This window comes from Mustela lutreola, chromosome 15 (genome assembly GCF_030435805.1).
Source record: "Mustela lutreola isolate mMusLut2 chromosome 15, mMusLut2.pri, whole genome shotgun sequence".
Taxonomy (NCBI): domain Eukaryota; kingdom Metazoa; phylum Chordata; class Mammalia; order Carnivora; family Mustelidae; genus Mustela; species Mustela lutreola.
This window is the reverse complement of record NC_081304.1, coordinates 14,417,495-14,429,959: the sequence shown is the minus strand read 5'-3', so window position 1 is coordinate 14,429,959 and position 12,465 is coordinate 14,417,495. Positions and strand designations below refer to the sequence as shown.

Genomic DNA, 12,465 nt, shown 5'->3' with positions numbered 1-12,465 from the left:
GGGAGAGGCCTCTATGAACTGATGTGGAGTGATTTCCAGAATGTACTAGGAAGCTTAAAAAGTAATGTTCAAAAGAGGATCCATAATATGCTATCATTTGACTAAGACAGAAGGGAAAATAAAGGCAGAAATTATAAACCCAAGACTAAGGAGACTGGCTTACTTCAGGGGTGTGAGTGGGAATGGAATGGAAGAATAGAAGAAATAGGGTAGGAGAGACAGCCCTTTTCTGAGAACGTCTTTGTCCAGCTTTGATCTCTGCAACCACATTAATGTTTCACATGCACAAAACATAACCAGTTAAAAATGGAGGGAGAAGGTCCTCGTGTGCTCAAACAGCAAAGTTAATAAGAAATAAAATTAGTTAAGAACTGCCTTAAAGTGTGAAAAGTAATCAAAATAGCAGAGGAAACTGTAGCAGATATTCCATTCCAAAAACAGTGACACGATATTTCCCACCCTAAATGCTCTTCCAAGAATTTGCTACTTTCTCAGCAAGGAGAACCTCTGCCCCTCCCCGAACCTGGGAAGGTGTGCTGACTGCTCTAATAGAGCCTGACGGAAGTGACGTCACTTTACTTCCGAGACTAGGTCATAAAAGGTGCTACGGTGTCCGCCTGGCTCTTTCTCGAGGGAGACTTAGCTGAAGGAAGCCCAGGCCACGTGGAGAAGTGAGCTCCCAGCCAGCAACCAGCATCTATCTGTGTGCCGGCCCCAGGAGTGAGGCATCCTGGGAGCAGCTCCTCCAGCCCCCCAGCCCCACCCCGTGGAGCCTCCTCGGCTAACACCGTATGGAGCAGACAGAAGCCTTTACTGGCAAGCCTGGTCAAGTTACAAACGGGTAAGCAAAATGAGTAGCTGGTAGGCTTTTAGGCCACCACTTCTGGGGCTGTTACGCAGTAATAGTTAACTGTAACACACGCCCGTACCTTAGTCAAGACCATCTCAAGTAGCAGACCACCCCTGAGAGCCAGGACATGGCCCACACATGCTTCACGCCAAGTAGATGCAGGAGCCCAGCACCAGACCTCAGGCACCTTCTTCCGAAGCCCCCTTTCGAAGCACCCCGGTTTCCTAGCCCACACAGACTAGAGTGGTTACATATGGGGGAGGGGGATAAGCACTCAAGGAGAAGCAACTAGAAGGACATATGCCAACAGCTGCCAGCTGACCATCGAGAGAAACTATGCAGAATCTGCAGCCTGGGGCGGCTCAGATGGCCTCTGACCTCAAGCAGGCCTGCATGACCGACAAGCCTGAATTTCTGTTTGTTTTGTTAAGTCCTTAAATTATCAAGATTAAATCCTCTCTGTCTACTCTGCCTAAGGGGGTCAGGAAATGCAATGTGGTTTTTAAAGATTTTCGTCAGACTTAGAAAAGGAAAAACATGTTTTGGTGCTTAAAGAGGTAAATGCCAAGGACTCAGAAAGGACGTTTGCACTAGAGAAGCCCCTGGGTGACAGGGATGCTGGCTTGAGGGGCTGGGTTATGGGCCACTGGGGCCTCCCAGCCCCCCCTGGGGCTTCCAGAAATTCCAGCGTTGCCATGACAAGCACATGCCACACATACGAGGACATGCTATTCTAAAACATGGGTTTTTTTTTTTCATATTTTTAACTTAAGGAACTCTTTTAAAGAGCAAGCATTTCATGAAATACACTAGTCTACTCGGCTCCTCCTGATTTCTCTCAATGTGATGAGAGTCCAGACAGCTGACAACCCAGGGAGAAAAGGGGTTTGGGGTAGGGGGATTCACGGGTGGTAAACAGGACATTCCCAGAATAGTTTGGTACTACCCGACTCCAGCCTAGAGAAAGGCCTACTTCCCACCCTAGCTGGTAACTTAGGTCAGAGGGTGGAGGCAGTGGGGGAGGGGCCAGCAGAGGCAGAGGGTCTCTTTGGGCCTGACCAAGTCTGCTGGATGAGGGTTCGGGACCTTCTCCCCACTGGAGAGGATCAACGGAATGAATCAAAGCCCGCAACGGGTTAACAGCACAAGGAAGGCACCCAGTGCTTCCCATTAAGAGCAGAGGTACAGCCACTGGAAGAGGCCAGACACTTCAGTAGGGAACTGGCTTTGTATGCATGGGCTGGCCCCATGCTAAGAGGACGAGTGTGGTAGCGGCAGGCGGCCTGACGGGCCGCACAGCTTCCGAATGCCCACCAAAATGTCAGCGGCGGCAGCTGGGGGCCTGCGAGTGTCCTCTGGTTTTACACATGCCACCACTTGGCAACTGTGAAATTAAGCTACTTAACCCGTGTGAACCTGCTTCTCCACCGACAGAGTGGAGAGAAGAGCATCTCGTCTGCAAGGCTGCCGAAGGGGGCAGAGGCATTCTGCGACAGGGCCTCACGGAGGTTGGCACAAGGCAGCTTAGTTATCTCACTGCAGATGATGCTGAGTGCGCGGCCAGCTGGTTACGCTGTGGGAAGAATGCTCGTGGCAAATCTTCAAAAGCCCTGGACATTACTAATGAGTCTGCGAATTTGAGAATACAAAGGTAACTCGGGAATCAGGCCTCTATTACGAATGATTCTGAGAACTTTCCCACTGACTGCCCACTTGCTTGGGTCAAAGGTTAGGAGTGATCTTTGGCCCCTCTGGCTCACTCACGCCCTACACATAATTCACCAGCAGATCCAGCCACTCCCCTCCGACACAGATCCCGAGCCATTCTCACCACCTGCTGCTGACCCTCATCACAGCCCCATCGCCCACAGCCGGAAGCGCCCCCCACCCCCTCTCTTCCTCCTGCCCACTCTCCACAGACAGTCACTTTTAGACTTAAATAGATCAACATGACTCCCTGCTCAAAACCCTCCCAGTGCTTCCCCTCTTCCTCAGAACTGACCTAGGAGGCCCCGCTCTCTGTCCCCTGCTCACCGTCATCATACCAGCTTCATCGTGGTTCCTTGAATATTCCAACTACATCCTTGCCTTGGGGTCTTGGCACTTGCTGGTCCCCTCACCTGGAAGGCTCCTCTCACACCCCCACACCCTCCACGGCTCACTTCCTCACTTTGGTCAGATCTCTGTGCAAACGTCACCTCTTCAAGGAGGCCCTCCTTGACCACCATTCTAAAACAGCAGTCTGGCCACCTTTCACCCTCTCTTACTTGGCTTTAATCCTTGCCACTACCAGCTGTTTTATTTCTTTCTGTCTCCCTGTTGAGAGCACAAGCTCCCTGAGGGCAAGGCCCCTTGTCTGTCTTGTTCATTACTGTGTCCCCAGTGCCTAGGGCAGGGCCTGGTACACAGGAAGCACTCGAAATGCTTCTGTAGGCAGAAAGGAGTTTGAGTAGAAAAGCAGAAAAGCCGCAGCCCAGGCAGCCAGCTTTACCTTCTTCCCAGTCGTGGGGCTGCTCTCCGCACTCTGCACTGGGCTCCTTTGGGGGCTTCGGTTTTCTTGGGGGACACACCTGGCCATGTACACGCTGTAGTCCAGAAGCATCTTCTGCCGCACGCCGCCCACCAGCTCCTTCTGCTTCGGCTGGGACATGATCTCCTCCACGCTGCCTTTGCTGCTGCTGCGGCTGTGGGTCAGGTGCCCCGAGGGGCTGCTGTGCCTGCTGTGCGAGGGCAGGACCCCTGCAGCAGAGAGGGGCCGACTGTTAGGACACAAAGTCAATGGAACATCAAACAAACTTCACTGGGCTAAGTCGACACCCAATGAAAATGCTTACAAACGATTGTTTAAGAAAATAAGGTTATAGGGGCGCCTGGGTGGCTCAGTGGGTTAAAGCCTCTGCCTTTGGCTCGGGTCATGGTCCCAGGGTCCTGGAATCGAGCCCCGCATTGGGCTCTCTGCTCGATGGGGGACCTGATTCCTCCTCTCTCTCTGCCTGCCTCTCTGCCTACTTGTGATCTAAGTCTGTCAAATAAATAAATAAAAATCTTTTTAAAAAAATAAAAAAAAAGAAAAAGAAAATAAGGTTATATTATAAAGGTACTTCCTATCTTTTCCCTAGAAGGGAAAAATACCCTCCCTTCTAATAATAGCTCATTTTTTAGAACAGTTTTTAGTCTTCTCTAAGATAATTCGGAGGAACTGAAAGCCATGAAGTCCATGTGGTAAGTAAGTACCTTTTTTTTTTTCCTGGTGATCACTTAGGGTCAAATACGGAGCTGCCACACCCCCAGACAAATGGAAAACAGGCAGAAAGCTAACTGTTCACCCACAGCTCACAGCAATTCCAGACCTGTCATCTTTCATTCAAAAAAGGTTTTTATCAAGCACTTTCTCTGGACCAATTCCACATGAAAAGAAGAATGAGACATAATCCCTGCCCTTGAATTTGGGCACCTACGCAAATAAATCCCAGCTCTGTAAAATAACCATTGTAACTGAAGCGTGACTGAAGGGTTTTCAGGGCCGAAAGGAGGAGGTGCTCTCTCTGCCCAAGAGAGCCCCAGGACTGACTTCCACAGGTCGTGTCCTCCAGGCTGCCTCTCAGAGAAACAGCTGGCATTTTCCTGGTACTGGTGGGGGGGGGGGGGAGAACATTCTAGGTAGAGGGAGGAACATATGCAAAAAGCGATGAAAGGGGAACGATGGATGTCTGGTTCAGTGAAGGCCCAAGTGGGCTACATGGGGCAGAAGGGACAGGAAATGAGCAGAGGCTCATTCATCAGTACAAATTTGGGGAGTCAGGAGACCAGAGGACTCTGCATTTCTGTGGTGATCTGGGGCTTGGAGAACCTTGTTCGGGGCCAGGAGCTTGAGAACACTAGCCTGATATGCTGTTCTGACTCACCCGCCTGCTTATCCTCACCAGGGTTCTCCTGATGTTTCTCTCAGAGGAGTCACAGTATGTACAAATAAATATAACAATAAGGAACCAATGATGGCAAAAAAAAACCCCCCACACATCTTCAAGCTGTTCCCTCACAGGTTAAATGATCCAGTACAAAGAGTTACAGCGATTGGCCTAAAAGGTGAATGGGTCCTGAGGACACTCCTCAGGTGGCACAGGATCATCGGTTCGGGATGGGCTTCCTTCCTTCCTACCTGGAAATCTCTGTCCGTTCTCCTATGGACCCTTTAAAAACACCTGAGCATCTAGCACACATGTCATTACCTGGTTTATTTGCAGAGACACCAGGGGCCTTCTTGATTTCCGACTTCAGTTTAGACGCCAGAACAAACCGCCTGAACCACTCCTCTTTCTCTCGGCCAGTTCTCCCAAAGAGATAGAGTATCTGGTCTCGCTGGCCAGATCGGGTTCCCTCCTGAGGATGGAGTGGCTTCTTGGGGTCCTCGCTTCCCAGCTCTTGCTCAGCTGGAGGCTTTTCTTCAGAAGTCTCTTTATCAGTCTGGGCCTTAGACATAAAGTCATCTTGTTGACCAAGCTCAATACAAATGGGGTACTTTTTATTCCAGATTCGTTTTCGAGCCAAACTTTTGGGTACAAGATAAATCTATGGGAAAGGGAAATGATGGTTGACATACAAAATTAAGAACTGGCCACACTGTGCAGTAATACTATGCAGAACACAAATGCAAACTTTATAGGCTTTTTGACTAAGATAATGAGTGTAAACTACCACCTGTCTACAATGTGAGTATAGAAACTGGGAGAGAGTTTTAGAAGTGACTTGTTATTCTTCGAACTCATTCCAGAAGTAGATGTTTAACAATTCTGCAAGAGTTACAAGCATCTATAATTTTTAGGTAACAGTGGCACAAAAATTATTTAGGAGGTTATCATCAACTAAGTTTCATGACCAGACCAACCATACATTTGAAAAAAAAAAAAAAAGTTTATCAAACTAGATCTAGATGAAGCTCAAGTTTATCCTTCTTAAGAGTGAACTTATACAAAAACTATTTTAAATACTTCTGTCATTTGAGGTAAATTTAAAGATCATTTCACATGAGTTATAACAAGAGAAAACCTACAGCTTTTTGGAATAACAGACAATTTACATTTCTCAACAACAGTAGTATATAACACTTACCAAATGTAGTTATTTTGCATTTCCATAATTTTCACATATACAGAGTCCTCACTCATTATTACCCTAGCACCACCACACTTGGCTTTTTGTTGGACTGAAAAAGTTAAAAGTTAACTCTCAAAGTCAGATGACTATGTTATGCCTTTGCTCCTCAAAGTGTGGTCCATGGACCACCAGCAGCAAGGGTATCACTTGGGAGCTCATAAAAATGCACTCTCAGGCCCCACCCAGAGTTACTGAAATAGAATCTACATTGAAAAAGATGCTTGGGTGATTTGCATGAAATTACACACACACATACAACACACACATGCCCTTTTGAGGAGGAAAAATGCAGTAAAACAATCAAGATTCCAAATGCTTTTTTCATTTCAGTCTCTCAAATTGGCCAGGCTCACCTTGCTGTCTGAAAGGTCGTAGATTTTCTGGCTGATGTAGGTAACCTCTGGCTTTGTTTCATTGTAGCTTGCCCTCCTGGATATATTTTTATTGGGCTTTGAAAGTCTTAAGGTCCCACCCTCAAGTCGAACAAAGACTGAATGTGTCAAAGTTGCATGGTAAGTTTCTGGATCATAGTTGTAAATCTCATTCATCCATCCCTGATGGAGAAAAATTTGCATTAGTAAAATTAGAGTAAACAGAAATCCTATTTGATACAAAAATGAAGATCACTGAGGTCGATGGGACACTGAAACCAAACCTGACTGTGACGCAAACATCGATTCATTGGTGACTGGGAGTTGCTCAGACAGGTGCAAAGCTTGAAGGATAATCAGTGTAGAGCTGTAAACTGCTAGGTTTCTGATAACTAAAAATGTGGATATGGGGGCCTAATGATAATGTCCATTTCTCTAAATAAACGGTTCTTTTCTTTCTTTTTTTAAAAGGTAACAAGCGAATCAGGAAACTCAAAAGTTTTATTCATGTAAATAGAGCAAGTCTTTCAGCCTAACCTCCTCTCAAGGTGAACACTACTACTCAGTCTGGTCTTCTTAAATCAGCCAAACCCATCCTCTTCTCACTCACCTGCAAACCATCTTTGGAATTTCACAGAGCATACTAACTCATGCTCCCATTCCAGAACTGAGACCTTCCACTCTATTTCTAGCTCACTGAAATCACACAGCAAGGCAGATGATCAGAAATTAGGCATTAAGAATTACAGATATGATCAGGGGCGCCTGGGTGGCTCAGTCGTTAAGCGTCTGCCTTCGACTCAGGTCAGGATCCCAGGGTCCTAGGATCAAGCCCCACATCGGGCTCCCTGCTCGGCGGGAAGCCTGCTTCTCCTTCTCCCACTCCCCCTGCTTGTGTTCCCTCTCTCTCTGTCAAATAAATAAAGTCTTAAAAAAATTACAGAGATGATCAACAGTATGTCACAATCCAAAGAGATATATGGTAACTTAAATGAGTAAAATTGTGCCCCAGCTCTCCACCCCCCGACCCACCAGTCAACATAAATGAACGTATACACTGATCTTCACATACAGCACATATATGAAAGTGTAAGGACTAACACACCATTAAATTATGGTAAAGCTCCTCTCATAGGGATGATCAATAATCATCATTTAATTCTCTACCTGTCCCACTGTCCTTTTTCAGATGATACAGTGGCCCAGATCTTTTTAAAAGAAGCTCTCTAGGGAATTTTAATTGATTCTCTTCCATACTCTTCATTTTCTTCTTCTTTTTTAAAAGATTTATTTATTTGAGAGAGAGCATGTGCACATGGTAGCAGGGGACAGAAGGAAAGGGAGGGAGAGAGAGAGAGACTCTCAAGCAGACTCCCCACTGAATGAGGTCAGTCTCATGACCCTGAGATCCTGACCTAAGCAGAAATCAAGAGTCTGACGCTCAATCAACTGAGGGGCCACCCAGACGCCCCTCTACTCCTCTTATTTTATAAATGTTTTTGAACCGAGCAGAGAGGTACTAAAAATCACAATGCATTTGGGAATGTCCTTCTTTTCAAATAACGGCCATTTCCACAGTGAGTACTTGGGTCTCACACTTAAGTTTTGACCTGTGAAATTTATGACACAATTACATAGTTTTATGTATCTTTTTTTTTTTTTCATGAGTTAGGAGTAGCTCTCCCTCCTCCCAATGCGTTGCTGCATCTATTAAAGTGTTGAATGACCAAGCACATGGCGACAGGGAGAGGGTGTAATCTAGATGTTGCAATGATTAGAGCAATGAAATGAAAAGAGGGACAAGCAAGACAGTGGGGCCTGCAGTGGACTGTACAGTTAGAGCATCAGTTTGGGAAGGTTTCTTTCGCTAAGTATAGAACTAAGGACATTCTTTGGTTCATAGTTTTTTGTCTTTTTCCTTAGTCTGTTATTATGGTAAAGTATATTCATTGATTTTTGAATGTTGAACCAGTCCTGCATTCTTGGGAAAATTAGGTATTGGTCACGATGTGCCAAAGCTGGGTTCCACCAGCTCATGAGAGCTAATTCTACACGCTTCTTCCTGATTCCGTTGTCAGGGACCTCACACTGGTAGCTTACAGCTGGCCACGGTGGGAGAGTTTTGTTTGTTTGTTTTTTGGTGGAAGTTTTTATATCATGGAAATCAGTGAAAAGTACAAACAGGGCTTCCCTTTGATCCAGAGAGCCATTTTATCAGCACAGTACTAATATCCTTTTTTACATTGCAGAATTTGGCTTGCTAATACTTTGTTCATTTGTCCCCCTAAATTCATAAGGGAAATTGGTCTACAGTTTTCTTGCAGTATCTTTCAATATTAGCTCGCCTCATAAAATGAGTTGGGAAGTGTTCCTTCTCCTATGTTCTGGAAGAATTTGTATAAAATATTTCTTCCTAAAAGGTTGGGTAAATTTGCCAAGGAAGCCAACTGGGCCTGGAGTTTTCTTTATTGAAAGGTTTGAAACTATGAGTTCAATTTATTTAATTTCTACTGGAAATTAGGCTATCTATTTCTTCTTGAGTGAACTTTGGTAGCTTGTGTCTTATAAAGAATTTGTCTATTTCATATAGGTTGCCTAACTTGTGGGCATAATGTTGTTTGTAATATTTCCCTATTATGCTTTTTAAATCTGTAGAGTCTAGTAATATTCCTTTAGTCCTAATATTGGTAATTTGTACTTCTAAAATAAACACTTAATGCTATTACTTTCCCTCTAAGCACTGCATCAGCTGCAATTTTTCATATGTTGGATTTTCAATATCATTTGATTAAAATATTTTCTACTTTCCCCTGTGACTGTCTTTAGACCAACAGGCTAAGGAGAAGTGTGCTGTTTAATTTCCAAATGTGTGGGAATTTTCCAGATATCTTTTTGTTACTGATTTTTAGTTCCATTTCATGATGGTCAGAGAACATGCTTTTTATAATTTCAGTTCTTTTAAATTCATTAAGTTTTTATGGCCCAGTATACGGTGTATCTGGTGAATGTTCCATGTATACTATAAAAAATATGCATTTTCTGTAAATATATTTGTCTTTTTAAATTGTCTAAAATGTTTCAAACAACATTTTTGCTAAAGATCTCCTGGCATATAACCCAGTTTTCTTTTTATCCACTTTTGTTGCAGAAAGTACTTTCTTACCTAAATGGGTTTATACTAGGCCGAAAGTTCTAAAGGCAACTAGATTAATAAAGAACTTGAAGCAGATCTGATTTTTCTGGCCTGCTTCAGAGCCATGCTCAAAGGTCAGACTGTATTTACTTGCAGAGCTACTAAAACCAAGAAGAATCTGTGGAGGGAGGGATGAAAGGGCTGGTGCTGAAGAATTTCTTAGGGCCAGGGAATGACAATGAGATTAAAATAGCCACTTCGAGGGGCGCCTGGGTGGCTCAGTGGGTTAAGCCGCTGCCTTCGGCTCAGGTCATGATCTCAGGGTCCTGGGATCGAGTCCCGCATCGGGCTCTCTGCTCAGCAGGGAGTCTGCTTCCTCTTCTCTCTCTCTCTGCCTGCCTCTCCACCTACTTGTGATTTCTGTCTGTCAAATAAATAAATAAAATCTTTAAAAAAAAAAATGGCCACTTCTATCAGTGTCACTTACGAGCCATTTAGCCATACAGTCCCCACCAGGGATTGCTCTTCTTGAATTATTTCACTCTGAGTGTACATCTCCTGCCTAGAATAGAGGCTTTTGAGGATACACGGCATGTGAGATACCCTCTCTGGGGTCCATAATTACATCTTACCTAAGATGTTAAACCTTTTTTTTCTGATTCTCGAGTTATGATGATCATAATTTGATATACGTCGAACATTTTTACAATAATATCTCCATATAAAAGATTTTTCATTTGTTTCTAGCTATGTGAAATCGGGGAGGTTTATTTTGCTAAGTATCAGGACATGTAAAAAAGTCAATAGAAGTAACACGATACTGGAATTTTGGACAAAATACCCAGCATTATAGTTGTCATCATCACCAGACCAGAAAGGCAGGAAGAAAAAAAAGTTAGGCATATTATGAAGTTATTCTCAAATAGGAGAGTCTCTGAGAAATAAAGTAATGTGAGCTGTAGAGGGTCTTCCCTTTTGAAACTCAGACTGCACAGGTTAACTGATCTATGAATAAGAGACATTTGGGAATAAAAGGCTGTTTCTCTCCAATTGCTTTCATTTTGCCTTTCCTAATAAGTCAGAAAATGCAGAACTGTGCAGGGTAGCACGGTCCAATGGAAATATAACACAAACCATAAATACGTACCATGAAAACACATAATTTTAAATTGTCTAGTAAACATAATAAAAAAGCAAAAAAGCAGGTGAAATTAATTTTAACTATGTTATTTAACTCAATATAGTCGACCCTTGAACAACATGGGTTTGAACTGTGCAGGTCCACTTATGCACAGATTTTTTTCAGTACATACAGTATACTACTGTACATTTATTTTGTCTTCCTTAGGACATTCTTAATATTTTCTTTAGCTTATTTTAAGAATATGGTACACAATACATATACTACACAAAATATGTGTTAATCACCTCTGTTAGTGGTAAGGCTTCCTGGTCAACCATAGGCTATTAGTAGTTAAGTTTTGGAGGAGTCGAAAGTTATACAAGGATTTTCAATTGCACAGGGTGTCGGTGCCCCTATCTCCCACACAGTTCAGTGGTCAACTGTGTATCCAAATATTATCATGTAAACACATCACATTAACATTATTGATTATATTTTACATTCTTTGTTTAGTACTAAGTCTTCAAAATCCAGCACATATTTTACACTTAGAGCATGGCTTGGTTCGAACTAGTGGCACTTCAAGCACTCAATGGCCCCATGTGGCCAGTGGCTACTATATTAGCACACAGCCGACTCGTGGGTTCTGCCTTTTCGAACCTAGACACCTGGCTCAAGCAGAATGATCAAAATCCCCCTCTCTTCTCTTGCCGACACTTCCAGGATTCTAAATTTTATTTCACATTAGGTCATCGCTATGTCCGTCCAATATGGGACTCAAAGTCATGACCCCGAGATCAAGAGTCATACACTCTGCTGACTGAGCCAGGCAGGTGCTCCTCTTGCTGACACTTCCAACATAAGCAGTTTTATGCTGTGTTTTACTAGGTGCTGTACAGAATCACATGAGAGAAAATGGTCTAAGTAATCTCCAGATGCAGCATTCAATCTCAGAAATTCAAAACCACTTTAAAAAGCTAACATGTGGGGCACCTGGCAGGCTCAGTCAGAAGAGAATGTGACTCTTGATTGGGGTCGTGACTTTGAGCTCCATATTGAGTATAGAGATTACTAAAAAAAAAAAAATAAATAAACAAACTTTAAAGAAAAGCCAACATGCAATCTTAAAAACTAAGGAATCAGAGTAAAAGTAATCTAAGTAAAAGGCTAAAGTTTTTGAAAACTGTTACAGTTCTATAAGGTCATTAAGACACTCAATTTGCAAACAAACTTACATTAAATTTTTAGCTTATTCTTCTGTTTTTTAGCAGAAAAGAAGATAGGCTACAGAGGCACATGTGTTAGGTCACACTGCTTCAGCTTATCTGTTTACAGGATTACCTGGTGAAGAGCCATCACTCCGTACTAGTTTAACAAACCGCTGCCCAGCTACTATTCCTGTATCTAGTTAATAAGGGCAAACACTTCAGTGCTTTGGGGATTTGCTCCTGACCCAGCAGCCTGAGCTCCTACCCAACCCAGAGAGCCAGCCCTCCGGAGTTGTTGCTAGGCTACAGCCTGTGACCCACTCCCCCACCCCCAAAGTGGCCACAGTTCCAAGATGATACGTGGTCATCTTTGCTCACTGCTCTGACAGACAACAAACAGGTCACCGTCTACCGTTTGCCAAGTTGCAGAAATACTAGAACAACCTGATTTAGAGGCACATGGAGGAGAAAAGAGAGTTTCAAGTCCTAACCAGTTCGGGAACATAACCCCACACCTGTCCCACGAGTGGACACTGGGTAGAGGCAGGAGTAGGCCTAAGAAGAGAATCTAGGAGATGCCTTTCCTCAGGAAAGGTCCAGGAGGCTCCAAGCTGCCTTCTTCTGGT

General features: G+C 43.9%; 1 protein-coding gene across 3 annotated transcripts in view; it reads right to left on the bottom strand.

Annotated features, from left to right (window-relative positions):
• The window catches only part of TEX2 (testis expressed 2), a 104,824-nt gene that overhangs the window by 33,769 nt on the left and 58,590 nt on the right, over positions 1-12,465 (bottom strand). For all 3 annotated transcript variants that reach the window (XM_059147274.1, XM_059147273.1, XM_059147276.1), the window contains 3 exons: positions 6,358-6,558; positions 5,080-5,419; positions 3,342-3,589 (listed from right to left, as the gene is read on the bottom strand). In XM_059147274.1, coding sequence (XP_059003257.1) covers positions 3,342-3,589; positions 5,080-5,419; positions 6,358-6,558 — 789 coding nt within the window. The remainder of the gene's footprint in view (positions 1-3,341; positions 3,590-5,079; positions 5,420-6,357; positions 6,559-12,465) is intronic.